Raw genomic sequence first — 13,623 nt, 5'->3', positions numbered from 1 at the left:
CCTTCATTTGCTGCCCTTCCCCCTGGATTCCAAAATCTTACCTTCATTTACAAATCCTCCCATTGCTCACTCCTGCCTTTACCACTGCAACCTCCGTGCTCCCAACTCGCACCTACTCAGCATTCCTCTTCTCCCCGTTCTGCCATCTTTGATGCAGTTGTCACCAATTTCTGGCCTTCTCTACGAAGCTCCTTCCCTTTGCCAAGTCTCCCCCCCCCCCCCCCCCCTCCCCCCCACTTCTCCCACCCGACACCAGAAGCATCCTCAAAGTCTTCGACCATGCTTCTGTTCAGCTCCCTAATTCTTCTCACATAGATATTAGAAGATCCCAAGATATCATCCACTGAAAGAAAATCTAGCTGATTCTGTCTGGGGTTCCATCCTTCGAGGATTCCCTCAGAGTCTTCCAGAATGAAATTCTAAATTCAGAGACACTGCTGCCGCCAAGAACGTATTAAATTAAGTCAACAGAATTATGCTGGATTGATAAGGCCTTTTTCCTGTTGGTTGAGGGTCTCATGTCTATGGGACATAGACTTGGGGTAAAATGGGGTAAATAGTCTTAGAGAGGTTTCAGGGGGATTTAATTTCACCTGAATGGTGCTGGAGTTCAGGAGCTCACTGATAAAGTGTAGCGGAGACAGTGGGTGGGATTCTCCGTTTTGGAGATCTGTGTTGACTCCAACGCAGAATTTGCGGACTTTCACGACAAAAAAACTGCCACACCTGGACCGATTCTGCTACTATTAAGGGGCTGGCACCGGTGCCGCGTGGAACGCCACTGATTCCAATGAAAAATGGTGCAGGATTCGCCGGGTCCGTGATTGACACTCGGGAGGCTGACAAGCTGCAGCCATAGATACACATTACACTCCCCACACACACTCAGCCCAGCCAAAAAGATGGCACTGATAGCGCTGGAGTGTACCCGCACAGCTGATGGGTCGGCTGAGTCCAGAGGGCACTGAGGGGAGTTCCCTGGGGGACACCTATACGACCCGTGGCACTACGTTCACAGTGAGCAGTCAGCGGCGTGCGCAGCTGCATGGCTGCCTTGCCGGCTGCGACAATGGCGCTCCATGCCCGTCCACCCCGACCCACTGCCCATCTCCTAGTCACCACCCGCTACAGCCCCCGGCCCTGGCAGAAGCCCCCGGCCAGCGGCACAACTGTCAGCAAACTATGGCGATGTTGGACACTTTCCGTACCCCCTCTCTCTCCCTCAGCAGCCGCCACGCCCGTTTCCCAATTTTTAAAAGCACAAGTGAACCGCGGCGTCGGGAACTCAGCCCCTCGGAGGCGGAGAATCGGGGAGGCCTCGGAGAATACTGGGTTGAGCCCACTAATGATGTGCAAATATGTCTACTTTACATGCGTTCCAGAACGTATTGACGCCGCTATGGAGGTGACGGAGATTTGCGATTTGGCGTTAAATCGGCAGCTGCTGTGATTTTGGTATCGGAACCGATTGTCCGCCTTTCCCGATTTCGGCATCGACTAATGGAGAATCCCGCCCCTTCAGTCTCCCAATACTTACTTGGATATGCTCTTGAGGTGCTGTAACCTACAAGGCAATAAACAGAGAGCTGGGAAAGTGGCAACGTTCCTTGTTGGCCAGTGTGTAAACAAAAGACCAAGGGCTGGATACTCCGCAATCGCGTTTGGCGTGGGGGCGGAGAATCCACTTTTACGCCCGAATGAGGCCCGATGCCGCTCAGGCGATTCTTTGGTCCCCAGATCGCTCGTGCACGGTTTACGCGGCGCGGCTGGGGGGGGGGCAATTGCCAGAGGCCCTCCCAGCGATGCTCCAGTCCTGACCGGCCAACTTCCCGACGGCGTGATTCTAACCACGTCTCTCTGGTTGGGACTCACGTGCGGCGGCTGTAGACTCAGTCCGCGGCCGCCCTGGTGGGGGGGCGAGGGTTCAAGTATCAGGGGGGGCCTTATGGGCAGCCCGTGCGGCGATCGGGCGGGTTAGATCGAGGGGCACAGGGATCATTGTTTGGGATCTTCTTTGTTGGTCCAGGTCCGCCGTCTGAGTCCGCCATCGCGTTCGGTGCGGCCGCCGCCGTGTGCATGCACGGACTCGCAACCGGAAGTGCGGGGGCCAGTATTCACAGCTGAAGCTGCGAGAAGCACCCCGGGGCCCTGCCAGCCCCCGGCAGGTAGGAGAACAGCTGTAAAAAAATTTAGGGAAAGTCTGGCGTTAAACGTCGGCATTTTTACACCGCGTGGGGGCACAGCCCCATTTTTGGAGAATCCTGCCCCAAGAGTCTCCTTCTGTGCTGGAAATCTCGGTCATTCTGTGACACTCCAGACATAAAAAATTGCACTTTCTTTTAATTTGCTATTGAACACTTTTTTTGTTCATTAGTTAGAAAAATATCAGACACAGGAACAATGGCTGTTTGATGACCGTCAAAAATCAACCAATCAGGCAGTAAAGTGGCTATTCACTTTCTGATTGGCCGAGGAAAGAGAAAAGGATCGCCTGTTGGGGAACTTTTTCATTCGGTGCAGTCAATTAATTACTGATGACAATATCGAGAGGCCAGGGACAATGGCAGAAAATGCTCATTAAATTCTAACGTACCTCTCCCTGCTTGGCAAACAACATCAGCTGAATTTCTCTGCAGCGCGGTTTTCTTCACTTCAATAACCTTGCCTTTTTTTTGCCTCATTCAGTCGCAATTCAAAAGCTGTGGCATTGCACGGAAATCTCTCTCAAAGCAAGGGCAAAAATATGGCCCGTTGAGAAAGGCAAACCGAACACTGAGGATGGCATGGTACACACACTCACTATTTTCAGTCTCTCCCATCCAAGAGATGTTCTCGTCAGACACGGCGACCTTGTGATGCGAGGGGCGGGTATCTCATCCAAACATTGGCAGCTGACAACAAATCCTTTTTGTTCTCCTCTCTCTTTCTAACACACACACATGGATGCACAATGCCTGTTGTGGTGTTGTTGACTGAAGGGCCAGGGAGGGTACTGAATGGCTTGCTATTCAAGGACTATGGGATAGCAGGTGAGTGGGGCTCCTTGGGAAGTTCTTTCAAAGAAGCCAACGCAGGCACAAGGGCCGAATGGCCTCCTTTTGTGCTGTATTAATCTATGATCCTATAGAGGTCAACTAGTAAGCCAATCAAACTCCTTTATCAGTGTCTCCTCCCCCCACTCCATCCCCTTCCCCCTCCTCAAACCATCAGGATCCTAAGTGGATAATAAAAAAAAATTAAATCAATGATTATGTCTCAGTTGGAATCTAGGGGGGCAATTCTCCGAGCACCGTGCCGAGCCGGAGAATCGCCGCAACCGCGCCCTGACGCCGGTGCGTGATTCTCCGAGGTGCGGAGAATCGGCGCCATTTTCGCCGCCGCGTTTGACGCGGCGCCGGCCGCGGGCAGCTGGAATCGGCCGCGGGCAGCTGGAATCGGCCGCCGCTTTGCCGAGCAGCCATGCGGAAAAAGCAGAGTCCCGCTGACGCCGTTCACCCCTGGTCGCTGCCGGCGGGAACTCTGCGCGAAGGGTCGGGGGGGGGGTGCGGCCTGTGGGGCGAGGGAAAGCGATCCTTCACCGGGGGGGCCTCCGATGGGGTCTGGGCCGCGATCGGGGCCCACCGATCGGCGGGCCGGCTTCTCCCTTACCCGTGCCTACTCTCCTGTGCGGCCGGCCCCTGAACACCGACGCCATGTTGCGTCGGGGCCGGCGCGCTGAAGACGTGCCCCGCGCATGCGCGGGTTGGCGCGGTGTCCATTTGGCGCCGGGGAGGCTGGAGCGGCGTGAACCGCTCCTGCGCCATGCTGGCCCCCTGTGGGGGACAGAATCGGTCGTCCCTCTGCCCGTTTCGCGCCTTCGTGAAATGCGACGGCGTTCACGACGGCGCGAACACTTTGTCTCCATTTTGGAGAATCGCCCCCTAGGTGTCCAATTCTGGGCACCACACTTTAGCATGGATGAGGAATCAGGAGCGAAATTCTCCATCCCGCCCCGCCACATTTCTGCCCCGACCCGCCGGCGGGATGCTCTGTTCCACCGGCCAGTCAATGGGGTTTCCCATTGTGGGGCAGCCCCACACCGTCGGGAAACTCCCGGGCGCCGGCAAAATGGAGACTCCCGCCGGCGGAGAATGACGCCCCAGATGCCTAGTGATTTTCTAAGGGGAATTGGGTAATGGCCTGAAGGTGAGCAGTTTGCAGGACTATGGGGTAAGAGCAGGTGAGTGGGGCTCCTTGGGAAGTTCTTTCAAAGAAGCCAATGCAGGCACAAGGGCCGAATGGCCTCCTTTTGTGCTGTATTAATCTATGATCCTATAAGGTCAACAAAGTCTGTCACTCGTATCTACAGTTGAACAAACAGCACAGGAAACTCAGCCTGACCCATGTCACCTCCTGACTTCTGACTGTTCAAATACTGTTTATAATGGAATCGCACAGACGGATTCGCCTTGCTTTGAAGCTGGGCTTTGCCCAGTTACTTGGTGCTATTATATCGCGAGGACACAAGGCAATAGAGCAAATTAAATCAGCCAGGGTTCGGGTCCCAGCCCGGCAGTGCTCACTGGATAAGGACAGGTCGACATCCACAACAATCTGCATTTATATAGCGCTTTTCGCAGCACACTGTAAAATGTCCCAGGGTTCTTTATGGTCTGCTCTGCCCCGTGGTGTCAAAGGCATTTTCGGGGTCACACCCTGGCTGAAAAGGAAACTGAACTTGCAGGACTTTCAGGAAATTAAAACTAAAGCAGAAATTGAAACTCCTGGTTTCTGGGGAAACGGAAGCAGGTTGAAACCAGGTAAAAAGGCGCCTGAGGTCAGATGATCGAGTGGTTCAGAGCAGGCAGGCTGAAGGAAGACTGGGGCTGGAATTCTCCGGCTGGTGCGATTCTCTGTTCCCGCCGGCAGCGCACCATCGCCCGTGGGTTTCCGACGGCGACAGGTGGCTTCAAGGGCAAATCACTTTGACAAGCGGCGGGGGTAGAGAATCCCGCCGCTAGTGACGGCGCGCCACCAAGAAACACGTGGCTGGGGAACCGGAGAATCCCGCCCCAAGGTCTGGATTTGGGAGTGCGGAGGGTGCGGGGCGGGGTGGGGGGCTGCTGCTTCAGGTATTTGAAAGAAGCTGATTAACCAGCCCCCGCCATGCTGTGTCCCTCCGCACTAAAGTGCGTCGCGAGCAGAGTTATGGAGGATCTGGAGAAGTGCGCCGTCGCGGGGAAGGCCCGGGGCTTTGGATTGTTTGGAAGCTGCTCCCAGGTGAGAACCATTGGCAAAGGTTCTTGAATGAAAAGTGAGCACGAGTTCTACCTGAAGAAGATCAGCATCTTGAAAGTCCTTTGACCAGGATTAGCCGGCCCTGCCGTTGCCGGAGCTGCCACGGGATGTGGTGGGCCAGGTAAAAGTCCGTCGACTTTCAGCGTAGTGGATGATGCCGGCGGCAGGCGGAGTGAGAAGTCCCTACACTTTGTGGATGAAATCGGTGCCATATAAATGCTGGGCGGACTACCGAGTAAATCCGTGAGATGGATCCTTGATGTGTCTGCTATTTAATGTGCAATCCATAGTTTGTATTAATTGAAATTTACCTTTAAATTCATGTTTAATTTTTGTTAATTTTGGGTTGCTAAAGTAAAAGTTATAAGACGAGAAATCTTATCCATTGGTTCACTTGTTGGTGTTGTTCAGTAAATTCAGTTTTCTTGGTTTGTTGGTCTCCATGGAAGACAACAACAGACACAGTGGGCGCTATTCTCCCCCTCCCCTCGCCGGGTGGGAGGATCGCCGGGGCGCCTCGTGAATCGCGCCACACCGCCCCGCACGTGATTCTCCCACCCCCCCCCCCGGAAACCTGCGGCACGCGATTCGCACCGGGCCGTTCGGAGAACCCGAACGGCCGCTACGACACGACAGGTTCCCGACGGCGCCGTCCACCCCTGGTCGCTGCGGCGGGAACTCTGCGGGAACGCTGGCGGGGGAGGCCTCTGGGGGAGGGAGGGGCGCTCCTTCACCGGGGGTGGCCTCCGATGGGGTCTGGCCCGCGATCGGGGCCCACCGATCGGCGGGCCGGCCTCTTCCCCCCCCGGGCCAACCTCCATCCGTGCATGGCCCCAGAACACCGGCCCCCATGTTGGTGAGGGGCTGGCCTGCGTAAGACGTTCCCCACACATGCGCAGGATTGGGCTGCCCCAATTGCGCATGCGCGGGTTGGCGCCGCGCCCATTTGGCGCCGCGTAAGGACGCTGGAGCAGCGTGAACCGCTCCAGCGCCGTGCTGGTCCCATAGGTCGTGCCCGGGCCCTGTTCGCGCCATCATGAAACGCGACAGCGTTCACGAAGGCGCGAACATTTGGCCTCCATATTGGAGAATCGTCCCCATTGTTCAAAAAATTTGACATGAGTCACAATCAGGCAAGATTAGGACAGGTGACCAAACGTTGGGCCAAAGAGGATGGAGTTGAAAGAGAGTCTTAAAGGAGGAGAGAGTGTAGGGTGGTAGAGAGGTTTAGGGACTTGGTAGATAAAGCCTTGGCCAGTGATGATGGAGCGCTGAAACTTAAAGATATACAAGTGGATTGGAATAGTGCAGAGTTGCTGGAGGTCTGATGGGGGCAGAAGAGGTGACAGAAAAAGGGGGGAGGGGCCATGGAGTTGGTTTGAAAAGAAGGATGAGAAAATCGAGGCATTGATGAAACGAGAGCCAATACAGGTAGGAAGCCAAGGGATGCTGGTTGGGGTGAAGCTCGCCAGAGGGGGTCACGGGCTGAGTGTGTCATCACTCCTAGTCCCTCGGGGAAGATCTGAGAGTAGAGCCAATCACTACTCCTGCAGGGTGTCACCTGATTCGGGTGAGGGAGTCACCAGGAAGATGGTCTGGGTAGGTTGCACCAATGTTTGGACATGTTCCAACATGGATGTGGATGCAGCTTTCTGGCCCCAATGAGAATGGCTTCCGATTGGCTATTTGAGTTCAATGTGCGAGATGAGACATAGAGCCTCACAACCCAATTCAGACTACTCTCACCCCACACTACTTTATTGGGTGGCACGGTGGTTAGCACTGCTGCCTCACACTGCCAGGGACCCAGATTCAATTCTGACCACGGGCGACTGCCTGTGTGGAGTCTGCATGTTCTCCCCGTGTGTGCGTGGGTTTCCTCCGGGTGCTCCGGTTTCCTCCCACAGTCCAAAGATGTGCAGGTTGGGTGGATTGGCCATGCTAAATTACTCCTTAGTGACCAAAAGTTAGGTGGGGTTAAGGGGTTACGGTGATAAGGCAGGGGAGCGGGCCGAGGTAGACTGCTCTTTCGGAGGGTCAGTACAGACTTGGTGGGCCGAATGGTCTCCTTCTGCACTGAAAGGATTCTATGAGTGAACACCCTATTATCTGACTTCTATAATAAACAAATGACAACCTGGCAGAAGTTTGGATCAGTTCTAACTTAGGAGGAATGCAAACTAGTCAGGAGAACACGGGTAGACCAGTCTAGAACTAATAAAGGTATCGGGCTAGGCTCATCTGTGATACTTCCCTAGTTGAACAGCCTGATGATGCCCGATGGCACATGAATGCACGGTACGAATGGAAAACCACTCCAAAGCAACAATGTGCCAGCTAAGAATCAGTCCCTTCAAGGCACAAAGGAATGAGAAGGGTAGAGGAATTAAAAAGTCAATCTGTAATTCACAACAAAAACAGACCCAGCTGATTCTAAAATAATGAAGCACTCGAGCGCCACAACCACAGGAAATCGCAAAGTACTTCACAGTTCTTAAAGTATTTTTGAAACATAGTTTTTGTTGTAATATCGGAAACACGAGAGTCAATTTGACAACAAGCTCCCACACGCAACAATGTCACGGCCTGATTCTTGGGCAAGGGATGAATATTGGCCAGTACACTAGAAAATAGAGTCAGGAGGAGGCCATTCGGCCCTTCGAGCCTGCTCTGCCATGATCATGGCTGATCATCAAGTTCAATACCCTGGTCCCGCCTTCCTCTGTTGACCCCTTTTGCTCCAAGAGCTGTATCTAATTCCTTCTTGAACTTACACAACGTTTTGGTCTCAACTACTTTCTGTGGTAGTGAATTCCACAGATTCACCACTTTCTGGGTAAAGAAATTTCTCCTCACCTCAGTCCATAAGACCATAAGACATAGGAGCGGAAGTAAGGCCATTCGGCCCATCGAGTCCACTCCACCATTCAATCATGGCTGATTTCAACTCCATTTACCCACTCTCTCTCCATAGCCCTTAATTCCTCGAGAAATCAAGAATTTATCAACTTCTGTCTTAAAGACACTCAACGTCCTAAAAGGTTTACCCCTTACCCTCAAACTGCGACCTCCCTAGTTCTGGACTCCCCCACAATTGGGAACATTCTTTCTCCCCAACTCTTCCACAAAATAGCCCAATGGGATCCTCTACAAGAGAGATAGTTGTTAGCTACCTCTTTCAAATATCCGCAAAATCTCATACAACCAGCGGAACCCACTGATCGAACATTGCCACAGGAAATTGAGGTGTAACTGCTTGAGCCTGCAATACATCCAATCAATCAGTCAGCATACAGGGCTGTCAGCATGGCTGATTCCGGTGCTGGGAAGAAGGGCGTGAAAGGGTTCAGAGCAGTGGATTGCAGTCTAGCCCGCAGTCTTCTGTGGAATCAGTGGATGACATTTGGTACCAGTTAAACCACGCGCTGGTAATTCAATTCCAGAACCTTGATAATCAGGGTGGCACGGTAGCACAGTGGTTAGCACTATGGCTTCACAGTGCCAGGGTCCCAGGTTCGATTCCCGGCTTGGGTCACTGTCTGTGCGGAGTCTGCACGTTCGCCCGTGTCTGCGTGGGTTTCCTCCGGGTGCTCCGGTTTCCTCCCACAAATCCAGAAAGACGTGCTGTTAGGTAATTTATTGACTTGGTACACGTGACAATAAACAAATCCAGTCCAATTTGGACATTCTGAATTCTCCCTCAGTGTACCCGAACAGGCGCTGGAATGTGGCGACTTGGGGCTTTTCACAGTAACTTCATTGCAGTGTTAATGTAAGTCGACTTGTGACAAAGATTAGTTTTTAAAAAATCAGGCAGAGAATACACAACATGTGACCCAGTATGATTCTATCCATTTTGTGCCCCAATACCACCTTCAATTTTACCACCCTCTTACCAACGCTTACCAACTTTTACAGATGCACCATGGAAAGCATCCTATCTGGCTGCATCACAGCCTGGTATGGCAACTGCTCGGCCCAAGACCGCAAGAAGCTTCAGAGTCGTGAACACAGCCCAGTCCATCACACAAACCTGCCTCCCATCCATTGAATCCATCTACACCTCCTGCTGCCTGGGGAAAGCGGGCAGCATAATCAAAGACCCCTCCCACCCGGCTTACTCACTCTTCCAACTTCTTCCATCGGGCAGGAGATACAAAAGTCTGGGAACTAACAGCTTCTTCCCTGCTGTTACCAAACTCCTGAATAACCATCTTATGGACTGACCTCATTAACACTACACCATGTATGCTTCACCCAATGCCGGTGTTTATGTTGTTACATTGTGTTGCCCTATTATGTATTTTCTTTTATTTTCTTTTTTTTTCATGTACTTAATGATCTGTTGAGCTGCTCGCAGAAAAATGCTTTTCACTGTACCTCGGTACACGTGACAATAAACAAATCCAGATCAAATCCATATCGCCCATGCCTTGTACATAGAGGATCATGACATACTGTGAATAAATGGGGCGGCTCAGTGGAACAGTGGTTAGCACTGCTGACTCACCGCGCCAGGGACCCGGGTTCAATTCCGACCTTGGGTGACTGTGTGAAGTTTACAAATTCTCCCCATGTCTGCATGGGTTTCCTTCGGGTGCTCGGGATTCCTCCAGAGTCCAAAGATGTGCAGGTTAGGTGGATTGGCCATTACTAAATTGCCCCATAGTGTCCAAAGATGTGCAGATTAGGTGGGGTTACGGGGATAGGCTCGGGGAGTGGGCCGAGGTGGGGTGCTCTTGGTAGGGTCGGTGAAGACTCAACGAGCTGAATGGCCTCCTTCTGCGCTGTAGCGATTCTGTGGATTCTATGCTTGGCTTTCCTCAAACATGGAGCACTTCCTCAAAATGTCTAGCCAATGTCCGCGTCTTGGAGTGAGACCCAAGCCCCAAATCTTCTCTGAGGTGTGGTTAAGTGCTGCCCAACAAGCTCCTGCTGACAGAGGTTCTCAATCTGCCTGGCTTCTCTTCATCTTCTGTCAACTCCCTCTGAGCCGCAACTTGCTACAGCTTGTGATGTGGGACGTCATCACCATTCTGCAATCTCCCTCGACACACTCCCAGAAGGATGTGGAGGCTTTGGAGAGGGCACAGAAGCGGTTTACTAGGATGTTGCCTGGTATGCAGGGCATTGGCTATGAGGAGAGGTTAGATAAACCTGGTCTGTTCTCACTGGAACGACGGAGGTTGAGAGGCGGCCTGATAGAGATCTACAAGATTATGAGTCGCATGGACAGAGTGGATAGCTGTTTCCTAGGGTAGCAGAGTCAGGTACTGGGGGACATCAGTTTAAAGTGCATTTAGAACAGATGTGAGAGGCACGTTTTTACACAGAGGGTGGTAAATATATGGAACACGCTGCCTGGGGAGGTGGAGGGAGCAGATACGATAGCAGCATTTAAGGGACATCTAGATAAATATCTGAACAGGGTGGGAATGGAAGGATACCGACTCCGTAAGTGCAGACGGCTTTAATTTAGGCATGTACCAAGGCAGGCTTGGAGGGCCGAAGGGCCAGTTCCTGTGCTATATTGTTCTTTGTCCTTTGACTGTGGGTCAGTATTGTCCAAATGTTGCAAGCATGATTTAAGCGCTCTGATGGCCTGCTCCAGTTATGCTCCCGTTTTAAAAAACATTGGTGCTTTGGTTGTCGGGGAGCACCAGGCAAAGGATCAGAAACATCAGAGAGTCACTAATACATTCAGTAAAGGATCAAAGAGAAACACGAGTGTGGTAAGAATGTGCAACTCACTATCACATGGAGGTGATACATGGCATGGAAGCACTTAGCGGGCGAGCCAGATAAACAGATGAGGGAGAAAACATTGGAAGGATGTGCTGGTAGACTGAGATGAAACAGAGTAGGAGGAGGCCCAGAAAGAGCATGGACGAGTTGACCTGTTTCTGGTCTGTAATCTATGTACATGAATAGGAATTCTTTAGTTCTGTGGGTGGCATTTTCCAGCCTCGTCCGACTGCGGGACCTTCCGGTTCCTCCGAATGGATTGCTGCATCCGTTGGTGGGAAACCCCCCGGTGTGGCAGGGAAGCCCGTCCGTTCAATTTCACACCGCCCACCCCCTGAGGACCCACCGGAGAGGGGAGGAGGGTAAGATTCTTCCCCAAATGTGTCCTTTTATTTCAGAACATGTAGTAGCTTAAAACAACCAGAGAGTGGCAGTACAATCACCTTTTCTTCAATCACCCAGGCATCCATGCCTCCAATAATCAGTATTTTCCATTTTAATCGTGAACTTGTTTGTCTGAATAAAACATCCCAGTCCTTTGTTCATTAGAAAGATATCTTCATGGTCTCACCCCTCACCTGCAACACTCTCCAGTCGCAACATCATCTCCTTTCCAAAATTTCCATTCCTTCGCCTTATAATAATGAAGGAAAACACCGATTATGTCCGGAAACATTGAACTTTAAATAAGACCGGAGTGTTTTTTTAAAAAGTTGACGTACATGTCAAAGATGGCTGAGGGTGCAAAGTCAGTCAGTGACTGAATTGCTGGTGGGTGATACTCAGAGAGGCAATAGAATGCCACTCTGTTTCCAGACAAATGTATTTCTGAAGCATTTAGCCATCTCCGGTGGAGACAATAGGAGATAATGGGAAATATCTGAGCTGGATTCTCCGCAGCCCCGCGCCAAAATCACGTTCGGCGGGGGGGGGGGGCGGAGAATCCAGTTTTGCGTCGAAATCGGGCCCGGCGCCGGTCCAGTGCTTCTCCGGACTCAGTCCACGGCAGCCGTGGTGGGGTGCGGGGAAATCGGACACCGGCGGGGTGCGGGGGGGGGGGGGGGGGGGGGGGCTTTATAGACGGCCTGGGGACAGACCGGCGCGGTCAGATCTTCGGGTGCGCAGCCGATCGGGGGGCTCTTATTTCTGTGGCTCCGTGGTCCGAGTCCGCCATGGCGCTCGGCGTGGTCGCTAGAGGCTGCCGCTGTGCGCGTGCACGGACTCAAAACTGGAAGCTGCGTGAATTTCTCCGGGTCCCTGCTAGCCTCCTGCAGGGCATTGATTCGGCTCCGGGTTTTACTCCGGCGTGGGGTCATAGTCCCGTTTTGGGAGAATCCAGTCCCTGGTGCGTAACCTGCAGATGGATTTTTCCTTCCAGAGATGGGCAAAGACGGGGATAGAAGCCAGCTGAATAGCTGCCCCAGGTGTTTGTGAGCGTGTGCGTGTGTGTGTATGTGTGTGCCAATTTGTGGAGGGGAGGGGGGGTACCAGTGTGTCTGTAGCAGTGCTGGGGTATCTGAAGGAAGTCACATTGGATTCTAAACATTAACTCTGTTTCTCTCTTCACAGATGCTGCCAGACCCGCTGGCTTTTTTTTCCCCCCCCCCAGCATTTTCTGTTTCTATTTCTAGGGTGTCGAATTGTGTGTGACATCAAAGGTGAAAGCAACCGCACCCTTGCAAAATCTGTTTGCAGGTATGTCTCCATCCCTGACTCTGCTGGATTGGAGGAAGCCAAATCAGCAAAGACCACAACTGAATGTAAACAGGGAAGATTCTCCATCAATCTGCAGACCAGAAGAATCCCAACACCAACTAATCGGCTGCTGAAGTTAGCGCTACTGGAACTTCAAATGGCAATGGCCGCAACGCTCAATCATCTACTCCTCAAAGATTGTTTTGTATGCCTTCTTTGGCTTACTTTGCTGACTTACTTTGGAATTGGATTGAATATATGCGTGTTGTTTTATCATTTTCTAGCGTTTAGGGTTAATAAACTCGCTCTGTCTTGAACTCAGGAATGCCTGGTTAAATTGCCTCCCTTTAAAACAATGGTCTGGATTCTCCGTCGGCGCGATTCTCCGCCTCGCCGGTAGCGCACTCACGCCCGCGGATTTCCCGACGCCGCGGGGATGCCCACGGGGAGAATGTTGGCCGACTGGCAGGACGGAGTATCCTGCTGCCGGCGGGGGCGAATCCTGCCCAATGTTTTTAATAAGATGTGTGCGATACTGGCAAGGCCAGCATTTATTGGTCATCCTCAATTGCCTTTGGACCGAGCAGCTTGTATTTCAGAGGGCATTTCAGCGTCAGCCACATTGCGCTGAATCTGGACTCACATGTCAGCCTGAGCAGCAGACGTCCTTCCCTAAAGGTCATCAGTGAACCCCAAATGTGCTTTTTACAACAATAAACAATGGTTTCATGGTCAACTTAGATTTTTTAATTCACAAAGTTTTTAAAAATTTGAATTCAAATTTCACCATCTGCCGTGGTGGGATTTAAAAAAAAAATTATAAATTTGGAGCGCTCAATTCATTTTTTCCAATTAAGGGGCAATTTAGCGCGGCCAATCCACCTACCCTGCACATCTTTGGGTTGT

General features: G+C 52.0%; 1 protein-coding gene across 3 annotated transcripts in view; it reads right to left on the bottom strand.

Moving 5' to 3' along the window:
• Nucleotides 1–13,623, bottom strand: part of coro2ba (coronin, actin binding protein, 2Ba) — a 241,835-nt gene that overhangs the window by 135,009 nt on the left and 93,203 nt on the right. Inside the window, exon 1 of one of the 3 annotated variants that reach the window (XM_072470476.1) lies at nt 2,594–2,758. The exons of the other annotated variants lie outside the window; for them this stretch is intronic. Within the exon in view, the coding sequence (XP_072326577.1) occupies nt 2,594–2,617 (24 nt within the window). The 5' untranslated portion in view covers nt 2,618–2,758. Of the gene's footprint in view, nt 1–2,593; nt 2,759–13,623 lie in introns of those variants that run through there. 3 annotated transcript variants of the gene reach the window in all.

The sequence above is a fragment of the Scyliorhinus torazame genome, chromosome 12 (assembly GCF_047496885.1).
Source record: "Scyliorhinus torazame isolate Kashiwa2021f chromosome 12, sScyTor2.1, whole genome shotgun sequence".
NCBI classification, from domain to species: Eukaryota; Metazoa; Chordata; class Chondrichthyes; order Carcharhiniformes; family Scyliorhinidae; genus Scyliorhinus; species Scyliorhinus torazame.
This window is presented reverse-complemented; position numbering and strand designations above follow the sequence as displayed.